This window comes from Chironomus tepperi, unplaced genomic scaffold (genome assembly GCF_022539635.2).
Source record: "Chironomus tepperi strain 1889 unplaced genomic scaffold, CSIRO-AGI_Ctep_v1 contig_354, whole genome shotgun sequence".
NCBI classification, from domain to species: Eukaryota; Metazoa; Arthropoda; class Insecta; order Diptera; family Chironomidae; genus Chironomus; species Chironomus tepperi.
The window spans coordinates 920,581-935,072 of record NW_027226476.1 but is presented as its reverse complement, the minus strand read 5'-3'; the positions used below and the strand labels follow the sequence as shown (position 1 = coordinate 935,072).

At 30.7% G+C, this 14,492-nt stretch overlaps 1 protein-coding gene across 1 annotated transcript in view; it reads right to left on the bottom strand.

Annotated features, from left to right (window-relative positions):
• Nucleotides 1-14,492, bottom strand: part of LOC139094368 (band 7 protein AGAP004871-like) — a 55,040-nt gene that overhangs the window by 4,246 nt on the left and 36,302 nt on the right. Inside the window, 8 exon segments of the mRNA XM_070645402.1 lie at nt 1-94; nt 939-1,070; nt 1,178-1,226; nt 3,919-3,934; nt 4,121-4,160; nt 5,464-5,667; nt 9,692-9,774; nt 11,779-11,851. Coding sequence (XP_070501503.1) covers nt 1-94; nt 939-1,070; nt 1,178-1,226; nt 3,919-3,934; nt 4,121-4,160; nt 5,464-5,667; nt 9,692-9,774; nt 11,779-11,851 — 691 coding nt within the window.

Genomic DNA, 14,492 nt, shown 5'->3' with positions numbered 1-14,492 from the left:
GAGCCTCGGTTTTTTTCATAAAAAAAGTGAGCAAATCAATAGGAAGAGGGAAAACGATCGTAGAATTCTTTTCTGAAGAAATTGTATTCAATGTCTATAGATAGAAAAAAAATAAAGTAGGATGAGAAATGGTCAAATGGATTAGATAAATTGATGTTGAGGCTAGTCGAATTGAATTTGTACAGAAATTTTTATCATTAAGTGAGATGGATGGAATGTACCATGGGGATTGATGGCTAATACAATTGGGATAATAATTTTCCCACAACAAACATTACAACTCAATAATGTAATCGAAACTTTTTTACTATCATTATGACATGTTCGGTTTTAGTGGCTTTAATGGGAAATGAAAGCAAGACAAAAACTTTAAGAGAACAAAACTAAAAAGTTTCTTATTTAATGCACTCAAAAGTTCAACTTAATCATATCACTTTATTTCATGTGAGATGTGATGCTACATATTGTTATTATCAGAATCATTTATTCATGGAAAGACATACGTCTCTGATTACATTAAATTAATGTTCAGAAGCTGAAGTTCTTAAATGCATTAAGCTTTATTTAGGGCTTCTTTTGTATTAACAAATGTGTGTGACAAAGATTTATGTAAAAGGATGTAATCTTACAATGTTTTTGAATCATTCGTAATGCTTACAAATTAGCTTTTTGCTTAAGCATTCTCTTGTACATATGTGAACTTCTAAACTGAACATTCGTATTTAATTCTTAATCATTGATCAGTTTCATAAATCAAAATTGCACTTCATTTAGATTAAATTAGTTAATTTATCTGATAATACAACATGAATCTACAAACCGCAGTATATAATGTTATATCTCATCCAATGGTATCAACCAACATCTCGTGTCATTTACAGATAAATCTTCATCCAAAATTCAACAAAACACAAATTACTTGTATAACAAAAGCATACCTGAAGATATCTAAGTTGTAAAGCAGCAGGTGAATCGCCAATAATTTCCGAAGCTTCCCGGAGGGCGCGTGAAGCTTTTTGTTCACCCTCAGCAGCAATTACCTTTGCACGAGCTTCTCTTGATGCTTCGGCCTAGATACATCAAACAACAAAAGAAAAAGAAAGGAAGGAAAAAAATGTTTGCATTTTAAGACAGATGTAATCTCATTAAATGATGATGATGATGATGCTGTACAAACCTCTGCAGCCATAGCTCTTTGCAATTGTACTGGCAAACGAACATCCTTACTGTATTTTGTGTACATCAAAATGTGAAATTACCATCATAAAAATATTGTTTGATATAAAGGCATGAGAAAGAGAAAAAGAAGAAGAACAATCAAAAGATTACAAAACTTTAAAATGAAATTTTGCTTTCATAAAAAACAATAACAATAAAATAATAAGTAAGACGAAGAAAGAACATTTGTCATTGCAGGAAGTGATGAAAGACAAGAGGAAATGGACAACTTATTGAGGCGCATTTTTTGTTTTGAGCTATTGAAGCTGTCTTGACTAGAATCATTGACAATTGAGAAGCTCTAATCATTTGTAAAGACAATATTATTCTGGACATGAATCCTTTATTGTTGTCTTCTTTATTAGAACTTACAACATACGACAAAGCCAAGCAGCATCACAAATACATCAGGGTGTCACTTAGTATACTTGTTATTCTCATTGTCAGCGAAACAACTAGCCAATCGAGTAAACAGACAGACATCTTATCTGTCAGCCAATCATTCTACCACAAAAAGTCACTTCGAATTTCAACCAGATTCTTTTTTCTCGTAAATTGTTCTTTTGCTGATATCAGTACTTAGTAGAAGTGAAGGAAGAAAGAAAAAAGTTCAAAGGTCCACTGGAATTGGAATTTCTCTTCATTTTCATTTCTCATTACAATTTTCTTTCCTTGCTGTTTCACGTCTAAACGAAAACTTTTATTGCTTTTTTCTCATGTCCTGAGAATTTTGTGCTTTTTCAGCGAATGTGAATTTTTTTGCTCCTTATTCAATATTTTTTAAATGAAAAATTTCTTCTTGTTTTTCATTCATTGAGAATATTTTAGTAGGCACTTCTTCTTGTTCAATTTGAAGCCATTAAGAGACATTTTTAGAGTAACTAAAAAGGTTCATCGTAATGGTTATAAAGATAATGTGGTTTAAAATGTAATGGGGGGTAAAAGTGGTTAAAGCTTTAAAAGTTATTAGAGAGTTTTCAATAATTTGCATGAAAGGTTTTGGAAATAAATATTTTGTGACAATTCAAGCATGACTAACCCTTGCGGTGATTCTGAGAGAGTCAAACAAAATATAATAAATCTAGAGCAAATTCAATCAAAATCCTACATACTTTTAATCCTAGCAATAAAACGCGGAAAACAAATCAATGCCAAATTGTGTCCAGCATTGTCGAATTTCATGCCACAGTAAATCTTTAATGTATTAAGCAGTAAACTATAGGATTGAAAAACGCTGTTGCCAATGTTTGATAATACAACAAATAAAAAATTTGCTGACTTTTTTAGCCGCTAGCACTGATATTGATCTTTCTAACTAAAATGTCCGATTCTGCTTCATCAGCAGAAGTGGAAAGAAATTGAAACAGAAATTTTAGAAAAGCTTTAAATTGTTTAGCACCAATATTTTTGTTTGGGAAATGAAAATGCTTGAAGCTTTTTTACTTTGATGTCAAAATGTTTGCATTAGAATCTCCCAAAACTTTCTGCAAGAGCTCAAAACGCCCATTGGAAGTTCAACCCATTCAATTTATCTACAAGATATTCGTGCTTTATGTAGAAGTTACCACTTAGTAAAATGAGTTTGAATATTTCCATTTCTTTTATAATCTGACAGCAAATACACAGAAGTCTATTTCTATATAGACATTAAAAGCATTTTGAGGATTTTCTCATTTCAATTTTGATATCATAAAATAAGCAAAAAGTTTTCGTTCAAGACAAATGCTTAATGATTTCTCTCAATAGCTTCAAATTCTATTCCTAAAGATGATTTGAAATTCAAAAGTTAAACAATGATTGAGGAAAGAATTCATGAATATAAATTCAAACTCAAATGTATTGACAGAATAAAACTTTACATTATATTCAAGTTATTTAAAGGTATCCTCCGAGATACACAATATACTCGGGTGGAACACATCACCAAAAAGTTGAAATAGTGACTTTGTGCTAGTCTTTCACTGAATTTCTGAATCTGTAGCTAGATTCGTGTGAAAATACTTATGTCTGTTTTGATATTGTTCACAATGTGCCACTCGGGCTCAATTACTAGAGCAAAATTTTAATAAAGACTTCCTTAAAGAAATTTTCCCTATTATTTCCCTACACAAGATGACGATGACATCACAACTTTTTATCGCTGAACGGAACAAAAAAAATATTTCTTGCTCCATTCTTTTCTTACACATTCCTTTCTCGGTAAATTAGTTGCGACATTAATAAATTACCATAAATAATAATATCGCACAATTTATTTCATCATAATATTTTTTTGTTTATGCCTACAAGATGAACATTATTACTATTTATTGTCACTATCATCGTTGTTTTGGTTGTAATGATAAGAATGTTTTGTTGTGTGGGAAATATAGAGTCATTGTCCATCAGGCATAGAAAGTAATAAATGAAGAAAAAGGCAACCTTTCATAAATTTGTGAGCAGTCGACAGCAACTTGTCGATCAACTTGTCTTTGAGTTTATGTAGCACTGCCTGATTGGACTACACAATTTTTCAGGAAAACCATAATGTGAACCTTGAATTTGTGTTATTAGGTGAAAATAGAGAAACTCATGAAAAAGCTTCGTAAATATCTAGCGGACTGCCATAATAACAGACAAATGTCAGAAGAAAATCATATAAATAAGGAAAATCATAAAATAAGAAAAACAGTCACAATGTAGACATTTTGGCATACTTACATTTCAACACGTTCAACTTTAATGGATGGATAGAAGATTGAGAATAAAAGCATCAAATAATTTTTTTACGACGACGATAAAAATGGATATAGAAAAAGAGAGAAAAATCAATCAGCAACAGTGTATTGCAATTCATATAATATATTGTATATATAGGAATAGGGAAGGAATTTATATCAAAAAAATTATATATGAGGATTACCTTTAATACCCCATGCATCCGTTGCTTCATCCAATGAAAGCTAAATTCACACATTTTTATTGCATTTCATACATCAAGGATAATCCATTTCCATTTCCAGTTACATAAAAATCAAATGTATTTAATATTTTTGTACATTTTTAATATAATTTTTATGTGTGTTTTGTGTGTTTTTGTTTGATTTATTTTTTATATATATTTCATATATTCATCATCAGACAGACGGGGATAGGTAGAAAGGAGAAATGAAGAGAAATAAATAAATTTTCATTAAAAATTACATCACAAAAATATGATCATAAATAAAAAGTTTCCCGTGGCGATTTTAATTTTTTTGTGCATATATTCTCATATAAGAGATATTTTTGGAAGCGGTTTTTGGAAAAATGCATGAATTTCAATTATGATGTATTTTCTAGGCTTGGAATCTGATATTTCATGTTGAATAATTGAAATTTTTGATTTATTATGGAAGTAGCATAGTGCGGTTATGATGCCTATAAGTGAGGTTATAATGCCTGTGAGGTTACGATGTCTGAATTCATGAATTGATTATGTTAATCATGAAAGCACATTTGGAGATATTTCTAAGGTTAGACACATTAGAATTAAATTATAATCCAATTATATCAAGCTAGTTCTGACATATCAATGATATGCGCGTGAAGACTAAATTTAATAGTGTCAAAACTATTCCAATTAGGACTGTACAGACCCATACGTGAACTAGTCCATTTGTAAAATTTCTGAAATATTATATCAAATCTTCTGAAATGTTTAAAATGAGTTTATTAGTATGTGAATATAGTGAATTGTGTAAAATAATAGTAATAAAAAAATTAAAAGTGTTAGACTAAGAGATGCTACATATACGAATGTAGATTAACCCCGAGAATCGAATCTACCAAGCCTATTGATCCAATTTTTATTCCATTCAGATTCATCGCCGACGGAATTGAAAAGTACAAATAATAAAAATTTAAATAATTCACAGAAGCGAGGGTGATATAAGAGTAAAAAGCATGCTAGCGGATGCAAATTGGAATGCCTCACTTTAATTAATGTCCATAGTACAGTTTTGCAGAATATACATGTACGATAACAGCTCATTGCCTATAGACATTACTGGATGTCCATGGAGGTGAGGACTGTGACACAGATTCGAAAAAAAAATTGGATATGAATAAATAATTAAGGTATCACACTCAACCCATCTATCATGAGCATATAGGAGACAATCCAAATGCAATCACATTGTGGTCATTTTTTGACATTTAGCATAAACAAAAACTCAACTTTCATGGTGACGTATCACCATAATTAATTTGCAATGGTCCACTCACCTGCATACTTCCAGAGATTGTCATTCGTTCGCTCAAGATCTCGTGCAAATGCCGTGTGCCCATCGTGTTACGAAGGGTGGTCTGTGCCAACAATCGTGTCGAATGATGGGCATTTTCGACATTGGCAATGGATATTGTAGCATTGTTTACACGGTAATACACAACAGCATCGACGCTTACTGTGACGCTGTCTTTTGTCAGAACCTGGATATATGTAGATAGACCATTGAAATTAATTAGAGTGGAACTTGATTTCGTTTTTGTTAATTTTTCTGTTGTTTTTCGCTAATGCTTTTTTCAATTAAAATTCCCACAAAATATTCAATTCACATTCCCTACTGAACTTTCTTTATTTTTCACGATTCTCTTTTTTTTTTCATTTAACAAAGGTAATAAGGTACGGATTGGGGTAAAATATGTTGGGAGGTTGAGAGGTGGAAATCAAATAACGGAGGAGGATTTTTTTACAACATTCGTGCTCCAAAAATAGAATAAAAGTAGTAAGAGTAAAGAATTTACAGAGTATAGGTAATTTAAAGCGCATTTTTGCTATAGTTTTTACTTTGTGTGTTGTGTTTGTGGTTGGATTGATATTTTGTCTATAGAGTAGACCATAGGGATCAGGAATAAGAGTCTAGTTAAGACTCTAGGGGTTTAGAAAGTTTAAAAAATTCATTAAATTATAAAGTAAAAACATTTAGATTCATCAAGTAGGCACTGTTAATGGTTATTCATAATAAAATTTAAAAAAATTCAAAAAATTTGAATTCAAAAGATAAAAAATAATCAAAAAATTACAAAAAAGTTTGCAAAAATCTATAAATTCTAAGAAGCAAATACTTAAAAGATACATAATAAATACCTGAATATCTACAACCTATAAATTAATTAATTAAAAATATTAGTCGGTTAATCAAAGGATGTACAGAAGATTAGTCAGCAAGCTACACAAATGGTAAGTTTCATTACATATTCCTTACCTATTTTCTAAAATTAAACAACTAAAAGTCTTTGTTCAATAAATTTGCTGACTCGTTAGAAAAGAAGGCTTCTAATCAACTAAGATTGGCTATACGAGGACAATAATTCATACAAATCAAGCAATCGGTAGTGAAAGAAAATGCAATATCCTGTTGACAATCCAGTCAACAATTCCAAAACAAACACACAAGCTCCAATGCCACACAAAAATGCGCTAAAATTGTTTTTTTTTTTCTCACACACAGCAAAAAATGAAAATTGAAAAGGAAATTTTTCTTTTTTTCTGCAATTTTCCTGTATCGTTCCTTCTCAATTTCAACCTGTAAAATACATATATTTTTTCGGGTACAAAGAAAACTTTTCAACATGCTTGAAAACTGGAAATTGTTAAAGATACAAAAAAAGTGTATACATGTAGGATGAAGTGGATGAAAAAAGGAACTTTTACATCTCTATTCACATTTAAAGGTAAAATTATACAATATTTTTGTTTGGACATTTTAAACTTTATGTAAAGGTTCTTTTTCTGACGCAATAGAATTTGAAACTTTATCAAGTCCTTTTCCTTTTGATTTTACTGCTTTTTTTGATATGTTTCTCATTCAGTTCTGATTTCTTTCATTTCATCACAATCTATCTTTTATTTTGATTCATTCAAACTGTTTGTATACAACTTATATTGCTCTATTAATTCTTTAAGGTACCCTTCGTTGTATATTATAATCAAAAGTTCCCCCAGAAGAAATAAAAGATTCAAAACTTTAAGTAAAATGTCAGAAACTCTTGCAACATTTCGAGTTTTACGATAATAAAGTTGTTCTCGTTAACTCATGAACTAATTTTTAAGAGCAGCTCTCATGATATTCTTAAGAGTCTTGTAAGATTCTTTTTCGTGCTTCAGAAATAATTATAACAGTCTCGTTATAATTATGAGTTGTTAGTGAAGCCGTACTTGAATTTTAAGTTTGAATTTTTATGGGAATTTTCAAGTGCTTGAATGAAATGTAAATTTTACGTAAGCTTCCCGATCTACGCATGTTGATATTATGTCCACTAACTGATTGTCATGTAACTGCTACTGCCAAGAAGTATCCACTTTGGTCCATATGTGATGATCGAATATGTGCTGATCGGGTCTAGATAGCCTTCAGTCATCACATCAGAGACATAACATTCTAAAATACATCAACATTTCATTCTATAATGACTAGAGAGTCTTAATATGCAGCAAAATGTTATAAAGCTTATCACTAGGTCTTTAAAAGCTCCATAAAACTTTAAATGATTTTCATTGTAATTTTATATCAAGCTGTCGAGAAAATGCTGATGATTTTCTTCAAATTACCATTAATCATTTATTAAAATGGTTACCCAAAACTAACAAACTCAAAGACAAATTTATAAAATATTCTGAATCCATACCCAAAAACTAATTTCTTAAATGCCCCACAATATTCTATAAATTAATAATTTCATTGGCCTCATGATAACACAAATTTATTAAATATATAATTTTAAGGCATAAAAAATCTTTTTTATGTTGACAGTTTTTAATAAAAAATGAGTCTCAATGCTCTCCCTGGTATCCAAACATATCACTCAGAATGTCTCAAAAGGAAAGGAACTGAAGATTGATGAATTTATTCTGCAGAAAAATATTTTTTCGACTCAAAATTCCTGTCATATTTCTCATTTTTTTGATAGATTGTGATGTTCGTTCTGGCTTAATTAACAAATTTTTCATTAATTTCTTTTGCTGCTGTTGCTTTGAGAATTTACTTTCATTTCCCGTGTCTGTTTTATGTGTTTTCCCATGAAACTTTTTATTTTGCAAAATAATACAAACTTGAAGCAAAAAGGAATAAATTTATGAGAATTAATTAAGCTTTTTGTATCGTGTTAAATTTGATTCTGTTGCACGAAATGTTCACAGTCAGGGATACAAAGATTTTCCCCTGAAGGTGGGAAACGATGTTGCAGCATGTTCATTTATAATTAGGTCATAAAATATCTTCAATAAACAAACCGTTTTTTACTTCGGGGCTGTTTAATTAAATATAAATTTTACAAAAAAAGGGTGGTCGTTCATCAGTGGTGTAACGTAAGCAATTACAATTATCTAAGGGGGTTACGTAATTAGTGAACAAACCCATTATTTTGGAGATTTAACTCATAAAACTGCAAAAAATCCAACTTTCCCAGCAATCTATTTCAACTGTCAATATCCCTACAATTCATTATATAAAGTACAATCCCTATAGCTGTAGTTATTTCACCATTTTTCCACCTTTCACTCTACATTTCCTGTTAAGCAGGACGGAAATTTTATATTCAATTACTGTGCATACAGATACCGAAAAATTTTCCTTTCATTCCTCACTTCCCACATTTTTTTGTTCAATTGTTAACTAAGCCAAATGGGTTTGAGAGAAATTGAATTTTTGTACGTAAAAAATACTTAACGATGGAAATTTTTCTTGGTGGTAACAAGAACCGAATAAAAATAAACATTTTACAATAAAAATTACAGAGTGGAAAATTGTGTCATAAAAATAAAAATAAATTTAGAAAAAGTATCCTAATTGAACTATTAAGGTATAATTAACGGAACACATAGATACACAGATGGATAGAGATAGATAAAAAGGAGAGACAATTGTATTAAAGAGGGATATGGATTTAGATTGTAGAGGATGCAAAATGTCGGCATTTTTGCTAGAAATTTATTTGACATTTCATGAATTTTATCATCAGATTGAGGCTTCAAACCGATTTTTGCATACCCTACTCAGTATACACAACAATATTTAGAAGATAAAGACACACATAGATGTATAAACGAATTTTCACTAAAAGAAATCAACAAGGAAATTCCAATAAAATTTAATTTTTATAAGATTGTTGGAAGTTAAGGTAAAATTCATCCCAACATAGACATTCGCTTTAAAGTCGGAAAGGAAACTGAAAAATAAAACGCAAAGAGACATCAAGGTAGTGTTAACATTGAAATTTGATGATGAAGGTACGGCAAGGTAAAATAATCATTTTGGGGATTTTAAAAACCCATGAGGATATTATATAAAGTAATAAAAAAGAATTCGTCGCTGGATTGACGGAGAGAAGTGTGGGGTAAGGGGACATTAATGTCATATTTACTGTAAGGAAAAAGCATTAAAAACAACAAGAAGTAAAATAAGAGAGAAAAAGATAGAAAGCCAAAAAAGGTTCCAATTGGGATGATACTTAATTCTTGTGGTGGCACATCATATGTTCGTGTACGTAAATCAACACGAGCATAAGCGTCAATGCATGGTAAGATGAAAAATATTCCTGAAACGAGATAATAAGAATACATTTATGTATGAGTGAATAGCGTCATAGTCACAGTGCCGCATATGAGATGATGTGAAAAATTTGTCATGAATAATATCGTCACAAAAAGTTGATTAAATTTGCAATTGTCGTCACGCATATTAAAGTGGTCTCATGTGTCTCATTTTTGTCTCCATTTACATGGTGCCAAGATATAAATGCTGATATGATAGTGACGCTGCTCATTCTCTAATACAGCTTCTGCTTTGCCCTTGTATATGATCTGTGAAGCCAACCATTTTCATTTTCTTATTTTTCAATTTGCTCGAAGTAATTCAGTCGAGAGAAATTTTTTTTATTCTTATTTCCCTCATTTTTCAGTTCATGAACTTGCTTTATGTCTTTTTCAACTAAAGAATGGCAAAGCAAAAAAGCGAATCATACTCTATAATTTTATGAATAAGAAGAGAAAAAAATCTGCACCGAAAGGCACAACTCTTGCTCAATTTTTAAAATAATTTTCTTGCTCTGTAAGTCTGCCTATCTTGTTGTTGAGTCAAGCTGATTCGGGTTGGAAAAAAATCTGTTTTTTTCTGTATTACACATTAAAAAAGCTTGAAAGGCAAGGAGTGTAATACATATTTCATAACACAACTTCCCTTTTCCTTTTTTAGCTTTTAAGAGGCGAATTTTTCGGAAGGAATGGCTGCTCTCGAGAGATTTTGTCTTGCTGTTTACTTTTATGGAAATAGTGCAAACTTACAGAATGAGAAATTGTCAAGAAGACGGAATCTTGAATTGATTAATGGACTTTGGGAGGAATCTTGAAATGTGCAAAAATTCCAATGGATTTCGTTATGCGATTTGGCACACGAATGTGCATCGACTAGAACGCTAATCAATCCATATTCACATCTTATGAAAATAATCTCTCGCAAATAATTCGAGCGTAGTTTAAAAGAAACAAATGTTTCTAGTGCTACCTTCAAAGTTCAGTTTCCCAATTCAAGCAACTTTTTGGTGTGAATCTAGAAATCTGAACTCAACCATTAAAGTCAATCACTCGGTTTATTAGCTCGTTAGCTCAACCAATCAATCAATCATTCAGTCCATCAGTTAATAAATAATAAACTTGTCGAATCGTTGGTTGCTAAATCTTATTGCTCATTAGTCCGTTTGCACATCAGCTCATTAGACCATAAATTTTTTCAATCCATCAGTCTAACTCGATCGGAAATGAAATTTTCCTGACCTATATTTTTCGTTAATAAATAAAATGCGCATAAAACCATCATGGGTCTGCATAAAAACTTTAATAATTCTTTTTGTTCCTTGTTCTCACTCTGCATAACACAATTTTTCCATTCATGAGTTCCATTCACTTCGTTAGTTTCGCGAAAGTAAGGTATAATGTTAAGGAAAGAAAAATTATAAACATTTCTCTCCTTTATTTTTGTTCATTCCATTTTTTACTGTACGTATCAAATATTCATGAAATGATGTATGAAAGAAACAAGCAGAAGCAAAAGCAGCTTCTTTCCTTCCTTTATCTCGTGACATGAGCTTTATACATTTTTATTTTATTTTTTGCTTATGACAATGTTAAACTTTTTTTATTTCTTCCCACCGCAGCTTACTGAAGAGTATGATTACAATAATGAAAGTGCATGAAGGATCACGTCGTTCCTGAAAGCGGAATAATGAAAAATCCTCTGCTTTGCTTTTTTATTCCTTCTACACTCATTCTGACGATGACAATGACATTGTCATGTTATCACATGAACTTTTATATCTGAAAAGTTCCTTTTTTTGTTTTATTTCCGTATCAGAGGAAGTAAAAAAAATATGATAAAAATTTGTGTCGCACTACAGAAAGTCAGCAATATGTCAGGTAAAGTTGGCCAGAGAAAATTAAATGGCACTAAAATATTTAGAATTTTTCTTCCGTCTTGGTTTGTCTTATACTCTGTGATTTCAGTACGAAAAAAAATATGTGAAAGCTAAAAAAACTTTTAATTTTACCTGGGCCTTTGGCACCTCCCGCCATCAATCTTCCCAACCGGAAAATTACAGCACGTTCGTATTCCTGAACGACCTAAAATGTGCGAAAAGAAAAAGAAATGGAAAAAAAAGTTTAGATTCAAAATGATTTTATCAGCTGTGTGGTGATTCTCACTACTTCTTGTTAAATTTGGTATAGAATGGAATGTTCTAGAATGTTTGGGGATGAGAGGAACTACCATTTTTGGCTGTAAACAAAATTCACGCGTCATTTGATTCAGTTGAAATTACTTTTTATGAAGAATACATTTAAAACTACTAAATATAAGTATAAAAGCCTCAAGAACTTTATAACACATTCTCTAACCTCAAAACCTACATAATGCCTTAAAAAACTTCAAAGGAAAACATTTCCTCCTGTAATTAGAATTAAATTACGCCCCTAGATAGAAAAATTAGCATACCGTCAATCTTTTGATGAATAATTAAGCAAACAGTATTCATTATTACGTTCTGATTTATATTTGCTATACTCAAAATGTCTATATTAAACCAAACATACAGGAAAAATCAGCTCAATTTCATATCAAATAATCCACCATATTATTATATTCCGATTTGTCATTAGCATTAATTTAATTTTAATTCCGTACTTTCGATAACAAAGACTGTAATCACAAGTAATGATGACTATTAATATATTTCATTGTAATAAATATTAATAGGTTCCGTTTCCATTTCGTAAGACATAACATGTGATAGTTAGTGTTCGTTCAGGGTGTGTCAATGTGACATTTGCTGCTCATTTTTGAGATTGTTTATAAAGAGTTGATTGAACTTTGAAAATTACAAACAAGAGAAAGGACAGATAAATTAAGTAGTTTTCAGCACCTTTGCAATACAATGCACTGATACTGCATATTTTAAACCAGTGTTGAAAACTCTAATCACATTACAATTAGAAATTAGCAAGCTAAAATGAGAATTCCTACAATATTATCCAGTTAACACACCCTAGAATCAAGCAAGAAGTTATGAATGAGGTTACACAATTCTTTGTCTAAAAATAGGACAGATAACAATAATAAATCGTGTGTTCATTAATAATAAATGTAAGTTACTCATTCATTAAGTCAAATCGACACATCGTAAGAATTTCTCGCTGAATTAGTATAATTTGAAAAATGGAACCATTAACTCGAAAAAAATATTTTTGCCAATATTGTAATCTTCGTACATATGGAATGCGAAGAAAGTGAAAACAAATAAATAAACGCAAAATGAGAAGCTCTTTTGTAAATAATTTAATGAGCTTTTTTTTTCATTCATCTTTACATTTTTCATTCTTCCTATTCATTTCGAGAGGTGTTAAAAATGTAATTTATGGAAGTGCTTTACATTTGTTAAATGAGCTTACTGCTTACTGTTGTTATTGTTATTGATGATGACGCTCGTTTGAAAATAAAAATGGAAGTGAAAATGAAAGGGATAAACAACAGTAATAATATTCATAAATCTTAATGCGTTTTATATGTTTCACATTTTTTATTTCTTTTTTCCACATTTCTTTTGTATACCTACCAAAGTGTAGGCGGTTCAATCTCATCATGAAGATTAAAGGAAAAAAAAAGTAAGCACAGCTGGATTTACTTGAGGGAAATTTCATTTTCAAATTTCTTTTGTTCGAGAGTTCTGCAATTATCTCTCTCAACAAGTCGTAACAACGATTTATGACGACTGTCGTAAATGACAGCATGGAAAGCACAACAAAAGGAAGTAAAAAAGTTATGAGGAGATTCCTTAAATATAGAAATGATGAAGCAAATTTTTATTTTAAAAACATTCTTGTCTTGTTTTGTCTTCTTAATGTCCTATTTATACAAAGTTATTTTAGGCTCGTTAGCCTGAGTAGTTGTTGATGGAAGTGGGGTGAATGATGTTGAGGATGGTCTGAAATTGAGAGACGCTTTTTTATATAGGACATATGAAAAGCTTCAAATATTGTGGAATTGTAGAATACTATATTGGAATATTGGATTCTTGTGAAATACCCCAAAACAAGGTTTTCATTCTCAAAATAAAGCTTACTGATTCGTTAACTGTATTTAACTTATGCTCTGATAGACAATTTTCTTCAAACTCAAAGTTCAATCCACCCATAAAGTTATGCTAAAATTGTGAATTTCTTAAAACAATAACTTTGACCAACCTCACTATACACCCCAATTGTTGCTCGGAAGAAGCTCACAAAACATTTTCTTGACTTGCAAATTAAAATTGTTCCTTTATTTCTGTGAAAAGATTTCTCATGCCTTTATTTTAGCTAGATGCGTAAAACGTTTTTATATCAAATTTGTTGGAAAAAATTTCTCGTGTTTTTTGTTTTATGAGGAAATTTTAGCTTGCGGCCAAAAAAGAAGAGAACCTCAAAATGAGCGCAAAGAATTCACAATAAAGAAATCCGCAGGAATAAAAGCACAAAGGAACACAGTATCAAAAATATAAAAAAAAGTTAAACAATGTGCAGACAAAACAGAAAGCAGATAAGAAGAAATATAGGGAAAAAAGGAAACTCATGAGAGTCATCAGCAGCAGATTTATGCTTTTTTTTGTTGTTCCTCGAATGGAAATTTATGACACAAAAGAGTTCGACTTTTGTGTGCTTTTTTTACTAGTCTAAAATTCTTTTTGTAGCAAACAAAGCAACAGCAACAAAGTGAAACCATTGGAAACAG